The 13,819-nt window shown below is 36.4% G+C and overlaps 1 protein-coding gene across 2 annotated transcripts in view; it reads right to left on the reverse strand.

The window, feature by feature from the left end:
• LOC140056514 (CD109 antigen-like) overlaps positions 1 to 13,819 on the reverse strand; it is a 49,558-nt gene that overhangs the window by 615 nt on the left and 35,124 nt on the right. For both annotated transcript variants that reach the window (XM_072101911.1, XM_072101912.1), the window contains exon 21: positions 332 to 476. In XM_072101911.1, coding sequence (XP_071958012.1) covers positions 360 to 476 — 117 coding nt within the window. In that variant the 3' untranslated portion in view covers positions 332 to 359. The remainder of the gene's footprint in view (positions 1 to 331; positions 477 to 13,819) is intronic.

Genomic DNA, 13,819 nt, shown 5'->3' on the forward strand with positions numbered 1-13,819 from the left:
CCCAGTTTATCTATAAACTTCAAACTGTAGTATGTGTATGTTTATTTATTTTTAATTTAACTAAATGACAAACTTGGTTGAGCTCTGCTTTTTTGGTCTTCCTTTCATTCATTTTAACCTTGTATCGATATTGAAATTGTTCGTGTTCGATAAATAAATAAAATGATTAGAGGAAATCAGGTTAACCATTGAGCTACTGTATAGTGCCATACAAATAAAAATAAAACTGTCTATAATAGGACACTATTTTATTTTACAAACAAAACATACTCTGATAATCTAAATCCAAAACATGATTAGAAGAAACAATCTGACTGAAGAAATGACGTACCAGTTGTGGCCAACTTCACATAAACAGATCAATCAATCACACCATTAGGAGGAAGATCAATAAAAAATGACTTTGTAAAATGGCCGTTGGTTTCAGTTAGATCAATAAGGTCTGCATATGTGTAAAATTCAGTTACACCCTCAGGCTGAATGTAAAAGAAATACAGATTATCAACAACACAACATTGTTCAAATTTCATCACTATAAGATATATTGTAGTAGGGCTATTTTTATTTAATTCACAAAATATAATATAAAAACTAAAATACTATTTAAAATTAAAATTGCATCCAGCATTGGCAGAGATATCCTTATTTATTTGAATGTTATTTGAATGTTTGTCTAGTTGTTTTCCAGATTGAGAGTAGCTTCGTAAGTAACATATTCTACAAACTGCCCATATATCTACTCCATTTGTATAGAGTAGTAATAGTGGGAGTGATGGTAAAATAGATGAGTTGCATGTGTTCAAGACCTGTCTGCGCCATATTGCCTTTATCTTTTAGGCAATATACTTAACTCTCATTGCCCTGTTCCTCGAATGAGATGTAAAGTCACTGGTCTTATGTACAATGCACATATGCACAATTATACAAACCAACAATAGTGTTGGTAGACTATGAGTGACCTAGATATCTCTACAGGTAGGGATCTCACAAAACAGAAAAATAACTTTACAAAAACAATGGGGTTATATTCTGTACTGAACATGGTAGAGTGGCTAATCCTAATTTCCTCATATTCTAAGGATGATTATTAACACCTTGAATTACCTTGAATTACCTTGAAATTAAGGCTAAAGCAAATTGCTTATTCGCCTCTCTGGAATTACAAATCTCTTACATACGGCTGAAACTTCTGGTGGTGATTTTTCCAGTGTTCTTTCAAATTAGACTTAAACTGATTCAATGACTTTGACTCTACAACAACTCTCGGCAAAGCGTTCCAATCGTTAACTACTCTTGCTCCAAAATTATTTGATCCCCATTTAGTTTTGACCCGCGGCTTTAATAGTTTGAAAGAATGACCTCTAGTATAATGGATAGTTAGTGTAACCCAGGCTACAAAAGTAGGCCAGTCAAAGAAGATGAAGGGTAACCCAGGCCACAAAAGTGTGCCAGTCCAAGGAAATTGCAACATTTACACATTCCTACTTCCTTACAAACAAAGAAAGTACTGACCAACATACTTTAAGTATGAGCTAATTATTTTAAGGATAAACTATTAGCTGATCAAACTCCAAATAAGGAAATAGGGCCACCATCATCTACCATTAGATAATGGTCCAGGAATGTATTTCGGAACAACAGGGTGGGGCCAAGACATATAAAAAAGACTGCAGAGTTGGGAAAAATCACAACTCAACTCTAAATCTATTGAGAGCAGTCAGGTCCTCCCTGATACTTTTTGTACGTTCTGAAAGAAGTTGTATTTACACTTATTCCTTGCTCAACAAATTCAGGTAAGATAACCAACATAAACTTATTATTTTGTAGCGTAAGTAACATAGCTAAGTCCTTTAGTTGTACTTGTTAACTACATATAGGATACTACTTTTATGTTTATCATTGCTTGTTGTCCAACAATGAATTTATTATCTTAGATACAACTTGATATATTGTAAATATGTACTATATGTTTGACCACCTTATATCGTATTGATTGTATGTTTATATGTAAGTTAGAGTGTAGTAATAAGACCCTGTCATTATATACTCACTAGGCTATGATTTATTAGCTAATCCTAAATTATCCTTGAATGAAGCCTGTATAGAGAATTCTGTAGTTATAGGAATTAAATACAAAAAGGCTACCGTAGTAGACAACTCAACTCTAAATCTATTGAGAGCAGTCAGGTCCTCCCTGATACTTTTTGTACGTTCTGAAAGAAGTTGTATTTACACTTATTCCTTGCTCAACAAATTCAGGTTGAGGGAAGATTGCCTAAGTTGGATTCTGTGTGTAAAGTCCACAGCCAGACGAGGGAATCGGTGGAGTGTATAAGCATCAAACTTCGAACGGGTTTACCACACCAAAAAGGGGACAAGCTCGACCACTGCCAGTTGTCAACAAACTTAAGTTTGACTTGTTATCTAAATCTTTAAGCATACTTAATTATAAGTCGCATATTGTATAATTTGTATTATGATTTAGAATAATAACACATCTACTATAAGCCAACTATTTTGTACTCTTTTATTTATTATCTATGTGTGTCTAGTGCCGCTGCCCCAATCAACTCGAACCCCGCTCACCTCAACCCTAAGTCGATAATCTTTTGTGTTGTGTGTAGAGCGGTTACATAAAAACTGGCGCCCAATGTGGGGCTTGAAAAGGCACTAGTTAGATAATAAATTTATAATTATATACTATATTGCATATTTTTATCATTGTATTATATTTCATGCTTTTCAATTTTACTTTATAAAATTTTTGTACCCGTATATATCTAATTATTGTTTTACAATTTGTAATATTTGATCGTAATTTCACTTATTTTAATTTACAATTGTAACTTCTTATTTTGTATACCATGGATATATATGACTGGTGTATTAAACACAAGGTCGATCCTAGTCATGCTATTGCATTAAGGGGTGTATTGAAGGCCAATTATAGTCACGATAGAATACCTAATGCATTCAAAGAAATAGATCGATCCCAGGTTGTTGAAGTTATAGATGAAACAGATATCACTTTTCAATTACTACTTTCGTTTTCCAAACCTGTAGTAGATCTAAATATCCCCACAACCATTGACCACACAGATAACGAAAACTGGACTATTATAAAATGGGATGGGAAGACCCCAGAAAAGGACACCCATATCCTACCCACAGATTTCCAGGGACAACTACAAACATTTCTCTTAGAACATGGGAAAACCCTGAACGATCTTAGGCTAGATTCCATCCCCTCCGACACCAAAGAAGTAGTAGTAAAACACCTAATAGGCAACAACGTGCCCCGTACGGCCGGTGTTCGTCGGTTACGACAGTTTTCGGGACGGGTGCCAATCCCTTCAAATGAGGTAGACTTTGAGACTTGGTCTCAACTAGTCCAACAACTTTTAAGGGATGATAGCTTATCACAGGCTGAACAAAAGAGCATCTTAAGTCAAAGTCTCTTTCCTCCAGCACTTAATATCCTAAATAAAGTGACTGATAAATCAACTGCTAGGGAATGCCATGATGTACTTAATGAGGTCTATGGTTTGGCAGTGGATGCAGATGACCTCTATACTCTATTTAGGGAGACATATCAGTCGGAAGGGGAACTGCCCTCTAAATTTTTAATGCGCCTAGATGAAAATCTAACTAGGGCAACAAAGGCTGGGGCAGTTGGGGTAGCAAAGGCTGACCATATGAGACTAGCTCAATTTGTCCGTGGGCTAGTATATGACGAGATGCTATCATCTACATTAAACCTGAAACAACGCAAATCAAATCCCCCTACTTATTTAACACTGATTAAAGAAGTTAGAAGTGAGGAAATTAATAGTAGGGCTAGGGCAGAAAAGCGAACACCTAAGGCAGTTAGTGCCAAGGCTGCGTTATGTAGCTATGAAGCCCTTAGCCATGAGGTAGAAGTTCTTAGAACTGAGCTACATCACCTCAAATCAACACCAAGCCCACCAGAGTCCACCCCTAACCCAAAAACGCGTTCTTCACCTGCGCCAAACACTAGGCCTAAAATATGTTATAATTGTGGCGAGGATGGGCACCACATGAGGGGTTGTCCCAACCCAACTAATGCCACATTAGTACAGCAGAAATTGGTCAAACGGTTTAATCAGGCGGGAAACGGCAGAGGGCATCCGGGAAGAAGGGACAACGGTCTGCCCCATCAGTAAAAAGGTCCCAACAAAAGAGAAAGGGAAACACTGGAACAAAAACATCCAATAATTTACTCCATAGTGCAATATCACAAACTAATAATCTTATAGGCGACCCTAGTGTCGTAACAATAATTGTTGACGGTCATATATGTAATGCAATGTTAGATACAGGCTCGCAGGTTACATGTATCAGTGAAGACTTTTATAAAGATAAATTAAGGGATAAGCCTATATACCCATTAACCGATTTAATAGTAACTGGTGCTGGCGGTCAGAACGTACCTTATCTAGGTTATATAGAGGTCAATTTAACGTTTCCTAAAGTCCAGACGGGCTATACTAAACAATTCCCAACATTAGCTTTAGTGTGCCCCAAATTAGGGAAGGGACTGTCTATGTTAATGGGCACCAACACCAGTATAGTTCGGGATCTGGCCACTGGCTGGACAAATACTAAGAAAAAGGGAAGGAAAGTAGGCCCCATACACTCTGCTTGGGCTGAAGTGTATAAAGAGGATAAGGCTAAGAAAGATAAACTAGGCCCCGTTAAAATATGTTCTCCTATGACAATACCTAGAGGAAAAATAGTAGAGGTAGAATGTGTTATAAAGAACACAGTACACCCTAACTTAGATGTGTTAATTGAAGCATCCCCGGATACCCCACTTCCTGGAGGGCTTTTAATCACACCCTTAATAGTCAAGTTAGAACATATGGGCCCAGTTAAACTTAGAGTTCCTTTGTCAAATTCTAGTAAAGAAATTAGGCTAAATAGAAACTTTAAGATTGCCACTGCTTTCATCCCCCAGTCTATAACGCATCACAGTCCGGAAGTTCACTGTAACTCAAGTACGGCCTCAAACAATTTTAATTTTGATAGCTCGCCAATTTCACATATAGATAAGGCGAAATTTATTAATTTACTTAATAATCATCCGAATGTTTTTTCAAAGAATGATTTAGATATAGGGAGAACTTCGGCTGTAAAACATAAAATACACCTAACTAATGACACCCCATTCCGTCAACCTTGTAGGAGGATACCCCCATCTGATTTCAATGATGCTAGGGACCACATTCAAGATTTATTAAGGAAGAATATCATTAGAGAGTCCGAAAGCCAGTATAGTTCTCCTATAGTATTAGTCAGGAAAAAGAAGACTAACGAAATTCGATTATGTATAGATTACAGACTTCTAAATTCTAGGACGGTTAGGGACCAATACAACGTCCCCAACATTGAAGATGCCCTTACAACCTTACGTGGTGCCAAATGGTTCTCATGTCTTGACCTCAAATCAGGCTATTACCAAATTGAAATGGCTGAGGAGGATAAAGCAAAAACTGCATTTTGGTGCCCATTGGGATTCTATGAATTTAACCGAATGCCCCAAGGGATCACTAATGCCCCCGCCACCTTCCAGCGACTAATGGAGAAGTGCATGGGGGAGTTAACATTCTCCGACGTTCTAGTTTATTTAGATGACTTACTAGTTTTTTCAACCACACTAGACGAACACCTAGCTAAGTTAGACAAAGTATTATCTAGGCTTGAAGAGTATGGCTTGAAACTAAATCCAGACAAGTGCAATTTTGCCCAAACTTCCATTAAGTGCTTGGGCCATGTCATTTCAGAGGATGGGGTAAGCACTGACCCAGATAAGGTAGAGGCTGTCAAATCTTGGCCCCGCCCCTCAAATGTAAAAGAATTGAAATCATTTCTAGGTTTTGCTGGTTATTATCGACGATTTATACAGCATTATAGCCATATTGCCAAACCATTAAACCAACTTATGACTAAGTATGACCCAATACGTAAACGAGGTAAAACGTTCAAAAAACCTAAATCCAATACTCCCTCAGAAAGGCGCCCTAGTCCTAATACCCCATTTGGTACTAACTGGTCCGAATCATGTCAGGTGGCATTTGATGTACTAATAGATAAATTGTCTTCAGCCCCTATATTAGGATTCGCAGACTACAATTCACCATTTATTCTACATACCGACGCTAGCACAAGCGGGTTAGGTGCAGCCCTATATCAAGAGATAAATGGGATAAAGAGGGTAATTGCCTATGCTAGTCGTGGGTTATCCAAAAGTGAAGCCAATTATCCTGCTCATAAATTAGAGTTTCTTGCCCTAAAATGGGCGGTGACTGAGAAATTTACTGACTATCTTTATGGTCAACGATTTGTAATTTACACCGATAATAACCCCTTAACGTACGTGTTGACGACAGCTAAGCTTGACGCTACAGGTCAAAGGTGGCTTGCCGCCCTGGTCAATTACAACTTTGATATTAAATACAAAGCAGGTAGAAACAATCAAGATGCAGACGGTCTTAGTCGTCGCCCACATGACCCCCCTTCCAATGACTTTGAATACGAACAATATCAAGAGAAAGCTGACGAAGTGTTAGGTAGAGTAAAATTTTCATCCTGTTCGTTCACAGCAGTCTGTAATGCTAAAATAGTTAATAAGTCTACTATACCTAATGATACAACACCCTTAGTTGAGTCAGTTAGTGATTCTCCTGATGCAATCCCCGCCATCTATGATAACCCTATTAGGCCTATAGATGGGCAGTCAACCTTGCCTAATGTTACTGCAGCGGAGTGGGTAGAGCATCAACAACAAGACCCTAATATAAAACCTATTTTTAAATTTGTATATAACAAACGGAAACCTACACAAGATGAACTCACAAAATTACCCGAGGAAACTAGGCTACTCCTGAGACAGTTTGATAAATTATTGGTAAAAGATAATATTCTATACCGCCAATTTGTAAATAATATCGGAGCTATGCAATTGCAATTAGTACTTCCAACCGCTTATAGAGATAAAGCATTTACTGGCTTACATGATGACATTGGTCACCCTGGGATGGAACGGACCTTGGATCTTGCCCGATCCAGATTTTATTGGCCTCGTATGTCCTCCCAAATTGAAGATAAATGTAGGTGTTGTGAACGATGTGTCCGAAGAAAGGCCCGTGCTACCAAAGCAGCCCCCCTAGTTAGTGTCAGAACCACCATGCCTATGGAATTAATGTGTATTGACTTTCTGTCTATAGAACCTGATTCTAAGGATACTAGAAATGTATTAGTTGTGACTGACCATTTCACTAGATATGCTATTGCTATCCCAACTAAGGACCAAAAAGCCCCCACAGTAGCAAAAGCTCTGTGGAATAATGTCTTTCAACATTATGGCTTTCCAAAACAATTACATTCAGATCAAGGCAGAGATTTCGAATCAAAAGTTATCCAAGATTTATGTAAATATTTAGGAGTAAGAAAATCTCGTACAACCCCATACCATCCCCAGGGTAATGGTCAGGTAGAACGGTTTAACCAAACCCTGCTTAAAATGCTAGGCACTCTAGAAAACCAAAAGAAAGAACATTGGCGAGACCATGTTGCACCCTTAGTGCATGCATACAATTGTACTAAGAATGATGCTACGGGAATGTCCCCATATTATTTAATGTTTGGTAGAGAAGCCCGCCTCCCAATTGACATCCAACTAGGTATTGACCCAAATCAAAATGGTTCACTTTCTCCAAGGGGATATGCCGACAAATTACGACATCGCCTAGAAACAGCACACAAATTAGCCCAGGAAATGGCAACCAAGAAAGCTAATGCCAATAAAGCCCGATATGATAGTAAAGTGCGTGAATGCACTATTTGCAAGGGTGATAGGGTACTAGTAAAAAATGTGCGCTTAAGGGGTAAACATAAACTTGCGGATAGGTGGGAAGAAACTATTTATGTGGTTTTGGAACAAATAGGGGACAACCCTGTGTACAAGATAGAACCTGAAGATAGTGATGGTCCTACTAGAACATTGCATAGAAATATGCTACTCCCATGTAGGTTTGCTACAGCAAAGGAAACTCCCCCTAAAAGTGGTACTAAAGAAAAACAAAGACAGAGAAAGCCTGTCACTCGACAAGGGCACAAAACGCCTAAGTCAACTGTCCCACAGCCAGAACTATCTGGACATGAAACAAGTGATAGTGATTTAGATTATTACATTCCAAATTCAGTTCGCACACTTCAACAACCAACAGATCCATCTATACCTCCTAATCTGGGTAATGACCAAAACGTGGCTCAAACTATTATTGACACCCCAATTGTTAACGAAATAGAACCTCAGATCAATGAGGAAGATGTAATAGTTAACCATGATATTAATGATTTCGAAGATGCTGTTATTCATAATTTAGACAACAATGATAATGTTAATATTGATAATGCTAATAATGAGCCTGATATTCAACCCGATGTCCACGAACCACAGGCTAATACAGATGATACCTTACGTCCTAAACGGCTAAGAACACAGCCAGAAAGGTTAGGTTATTTTGCTCCCGGCCAACAAGTTACATCAACTTCTAATATGGTGGTCCAAGTCATTGGGATGCAAAACCAAATGTTTGCTGATATGATGCAATCTCAATTATCACTTTTAAGAGGCTCTAAGCCGAATTAATTTTATAATGTTATTTTTACTATATGTTTATATATACACGCCAATTTTGATTCCTTTTCAATGTAATATTTTTTTTTCACTGTATATTTTATGTATTAAGACAGGTGAATTACGATCAAACAACTAAATGGTGACGTAGTTAAGCACTACTTTTAATGTAAATGTTGGTTACCATTGAGTTTGTTGAGCGTCGTCCGGGGACGGACGAATATTTTGGCAGGGTGAGTGTAACCCAGGCTACAAAAGTAGGCCAGTCAAAGAAGATGAAGGGTAACCCAGGCCACAAAAGTGTGCCAGTCCAAGGAAATTGCAACATTTACACATTCCTACTTCCTTACAAACAAAGAAAGTACTGACCAACATACTTTAAGTATGAGCTAATTATTTTAAGGATAAACTATTAGCTGATCAAACTCCAAATAAGGAAATAGGGCCACCATCATCTACCATTAGATAATGGTCCAGGAATGTATTTCGGAACAACAGGGTGGGGCCAAGACATATAAAAAAGACTGCAGAGTTGGGAAAAATCACAACTCAACTCTAAATCTATTGAGAGCAGTCAGGTCCTCCCTGATACTTTTTGTACGTTCTGAAAGAAGTTGTATTTACACTTATTCCTTGCTCAACAAATTCAGGTAAGATAACCAACATAAACTTATTATTTTGTAGCGTAAGTAACATAGCTAAGTCCTTTAGTTGTACTTGTTAACTACATATAGGATACTACTTTTATGTTTATCATTGCTTGTTGTCCAACAATGAATTTATTATCTTAGATACAACTTGATATATTGTAAATATGTACTATATGTTTGACCACCTTATATCGTATTGATTGTATGTTTATATGTAAGTTAGAGTGTAGTAATAAGACCCTGTCATTATATACTCACTAGGCTATGATTTATTAGCTAATCCTAAATTATCCTTGAATGAAGCCTGTATAGAGAATTCTGTAGTTATAGGAATTAAATACAAAAAGGCTACCGTAGTAGACAACTCAACTCTAAATCTATTGAGAGCAGTCAGGTCCTCCCTGATACTTTTTGTACGTTCTGAAAGAAGTTGTATTTACACTTATTCCTTGCTCAACAAATTCAGGTTGAGGGAAGATTGCCTAAGTTGGATTCTGTGTGTAAAGTCCACAGCCAGACGAGGGAATCGGTGGAGTGTATAAGCATCAAACTTCGAACGGGTTTACCACACCAAAAAGGGGACAAGCTCGACCACTGCCAGTTGTCAACAAACTTAAGTTTGACTTGTTATCTAAATCTTTAAGCATACTTAATTATAAGTCGCATATTGTATAATTTGTATTATGATTTAGAATAATAACACATCTACTATAAGCCAACTATTTTGTACTCTTTTATTTATTATCTATGTGTGTCTAGTGCCGCTGCCCCAATCAACTCGAACCCCGCTCACCTCAACCCTAAGTCGATAATCTTTTGTGTTGTGTGTAGAGCGGTTACATTGACATATTAAAAAAGGTTTCAATGTCCAATTTATCGAATCCTTTCAGTATTTTAAATACTTGGATCAGAGAAGCTTTCTTTCTTCTATAAACTAACGTAGGAAGATCAAGTATTTTTAGCCTACATACATACTCTGTACCCCTTAGTTCCGGAATGAATCGGGTGGCTTTTTGTTGTAGCTTCTCCAACCTATCCTCATCCGCTAAAATCTTAGGAACCCAGACATTATTACAGTATTCCAGGGTTGGACGGAAAGCGACTTGTATAACAGCTAAAAACTCTAAGGGTCCAAAAATTTAAACGCTCGATATATAATACCTAACTCCCTGTTAGCAGAAGAAATTACATGGGACACATGAGATCTAAAACTCAGCTTATCGTCAATAGGTCTTTCATCTCACTTACAGCTTCCAGTCAATTTGACTGTTTGTATCTGGATTTCCACAAGGCCTTTGATAAGGTGCCTCATTGTTGTTTATTGAGGAAACTTAAATGTTATGGAATAAAAGGAAAATTATTAAATTGGATTAAGTCTTTTCTGTCTGGAAGAAAACAACTAGTTTCAGTAGAAGGAATCAAGTCTAAGTGGAGAGATGCTGTTAGCGGAGTTCCGCAAGGGAGTGTATTAGGTCCTGAATTTTGCCAGTCAATAAGAACCTCTAAAAGCTGAGTTGAACAAGATCTGCCCGACCTGAAACCATGCTGAGCAACGGAAAAAAGGGAATTTAATTCAAAATGTTTCACAATCTCATCTCTAACAAATGTTTCCATTGTTTTACATAAGTTTGATGTTAGGCTTACCGGTCGATAGTTTAGGGGAGCTGACTTGTCTCCTTTCTTATAGAGCGGAACGACATCGGCATATTTCCAGGATTCTGGAACCAAACCCTCATTCATTAATTTATTAAAAATAACTGCGAATGCTTCACCCAAAATATCTGAATTTTCTTTTAAAATCCTTGAATGGATCTCATCCGGACCTGGCGACTTACAGATGTCTAAACCACTTAAATATTTAGTTATATCAGACGCTAAAAACTTCATATCATTGACCGGAATTATATCTGGTTTATCAGCCATTTCAGGAAACTCCTCAAGGTTCTCCACTGTAAAAACTCCAATAAACGATTCATTAAATAATTCAGCTTTATTTATTTTTGACGACACAAAATTTCCCTCATCATCTTTTAAGTCTGGAATAAAAGGCTTATATTTTCGCTGACTATTTATATGCCAAAAGGATTTTGGATTTATTTTAACATCTGACGCAATTTTTTTTCTCTAAAGAAGCTCTTGCCTTGCGGACTTCATCGGTAGCTTGATTCCTAGCTAAAACAAAGCTATTCCAATTTCTCTGATTCTTACATTTAAGATACTTATTCCATGCTTTGTGTTTAACTTTGATTATATTTTCTATCTCTTTATTAAACCATAGTTTTCTAAATGACAGAACTGCATGATCGCTCTTGCCTAGAGGGGGACCATATATAATCGCATCAACGAAACATTCTTCTCGTGTAAAAATTAAATCCAATGTACTTGGTACGTCGCTACCGCGAAAACGCGTAGGTTCTACACAATGCAGAAACCAAAAAACCTCCTCTGAAATATTTTCAAAAAAATCTGAAGTATCTGAATCACCTTGAGATTCCATTCTAACCCAATCGATATTCCTATAATTAAAGTCTCCTGCAACTAAAAGAAAATCTGCTTGAAATTGGTTTACCTGCTCCAATACCAAATTTAACTAGATTTAATTCGTCACTATGACGAATTATAGGTTATATGCATTGATTTAAATAAAGGTAATTGATTTTTAAAAGATATATTGAGTGATTGATTTTCTCAGAATCTTTAATTATTTATAATATATGATAGGACCTTGCTAACGCGAACACCATAGCCGGTATCACAATCCGATCAAAGATCCATATGCGTATAATGTCATAAACCACATTTGTTGTTACATAATAATAAAGACATAAGTTACTTTTTATCTAGATTTCATTATAAATCATGTGTATAATCTATACACTAAGAAATAAATTTGAACAAACAATACGGATAATAAAAAAAAATCTTCTTTCGTTTCCCAAGGTGAGACTCGATCTCGGTACCTTGAATGCCATAGACACGAGCACAGACCATCGAGCCATACACAACTGACTAAAAGTTGTAGAAAAATTCCTCCGTGTATTTATGCAGTAACCACTTTGGTGCAAATAGATTATTACATACCGTAATGAATTATAATTTTTTACTATGATGACATCTTTAAAAATGTAAAAAAATGATGCATTGTCAAACTATATACTTTTAACTTTAATATATGAACTTCTTAAGAAAGAAAGTTAATGTTAAGTTTGTTATTTCGGCCTAAGAAAATGTCATAATTTGTTTGATTCTCGAAATTATTTTTTTTAAATTTAATATGCAATTAATGAGGCTTAATCAACTTTTGTTCTCTTAATTTGATAATAAATCATACATATGATACATACACTTCAAGAAAATGAAATAAAAAATAGGTGTTCCCCAGCATTCTGACGATATATATTAATTTTAAAATTTAGCATTTCACCATTTTGTTAACTTATACGTGCGTAGCCTGTCACTTTAGACGTGCTCGTATAACGCAATTTCGAGTTGAAAAGTGAATCAAATATGATGATATTATTAAAGAAAGATTGTAAAACAGAAATCGGGCAAAAAAAGTGCGTATTAACGTTTAACGCGCAGTGCGCGTGCAAAATCTGTGCACTCATGGCAATTTTTTAAACGCCTAAAATTGCCTGAAACGTACTCTAATTTCATCAAAAATAAATTTTGACAATTTTGAACATTTTAAGTGCGCGTACGCAAGCGTTATATGCGCTACGCACGTAATTGTATTGCCATATGATGAAATATGACCTGACATTTATGAGTACCAACTTTTGTTTAATTGTGATTCATGCTTGTGAAGATATGATTACAAACGTGATTTCGTTAAATCGCGCGTAGACCACGTAATGATTGATTGCCCACCGTAAAAACATAACCACATCGATTCCTGGGCATAAGGAATATACTCTGAAAAATTGACTTAGCTAGATGAAACTGATATCAAGATAATTCACGGACAAAATAGTGCTAAGGAAAGAATAAATAAATAAATAAAGATTTTGACAGAATCAAGAGGTTATATGCATGATAATGCATATAACCTAATAAAACATTATTCTCTTTAGAACTGCTTGGACTACGATAAACACAACCTGCAAGTAATTTCTGGTCAAGAGGTAAATTAATAATAACCCAAACGGACTCTCTAAATTCATTAAACTTTACTTCTGATATTGGAATACCATTCTTGACATATAACCCAGTGCCTCGCACAGAATCTTTTGACAGAAAACACTGGTAACCTTCCAAAACTAAACTTTCCATACTAATTTCATAATTTATGTTTTTCGGGAACATCTCTGTTAAAAACACTAAATCAGGATTCTCCTTTTGCAAACGTAAATTTAATTCTTCTTTCTTATTAAAAACAGAGTCACAGTTTGTATATAAACATAATAAACAATCTTTTTCTTTTAGCACAATTGGACTAGTTTTGCTTAAGCCTTTATCAAATACTTGGCCCCTTCTTCCTAATTATCTTATTATTTCGGATTATTAA

This window comes from Antedon mediterranea, chromosome 8, assembly GCF_964355755.1.
Source record: "Antedon mediterranea chromosome 8, ecAntMedi1.1, whole genome shotgun sequence".
Classification (NCBI taxonomy): domain Eukaryota; kingdom Metazoa; phylum Echinodermata; class Crinoidea; order Comatulida; family Antedonidae; genus Antedon; species Antedon mediterranea.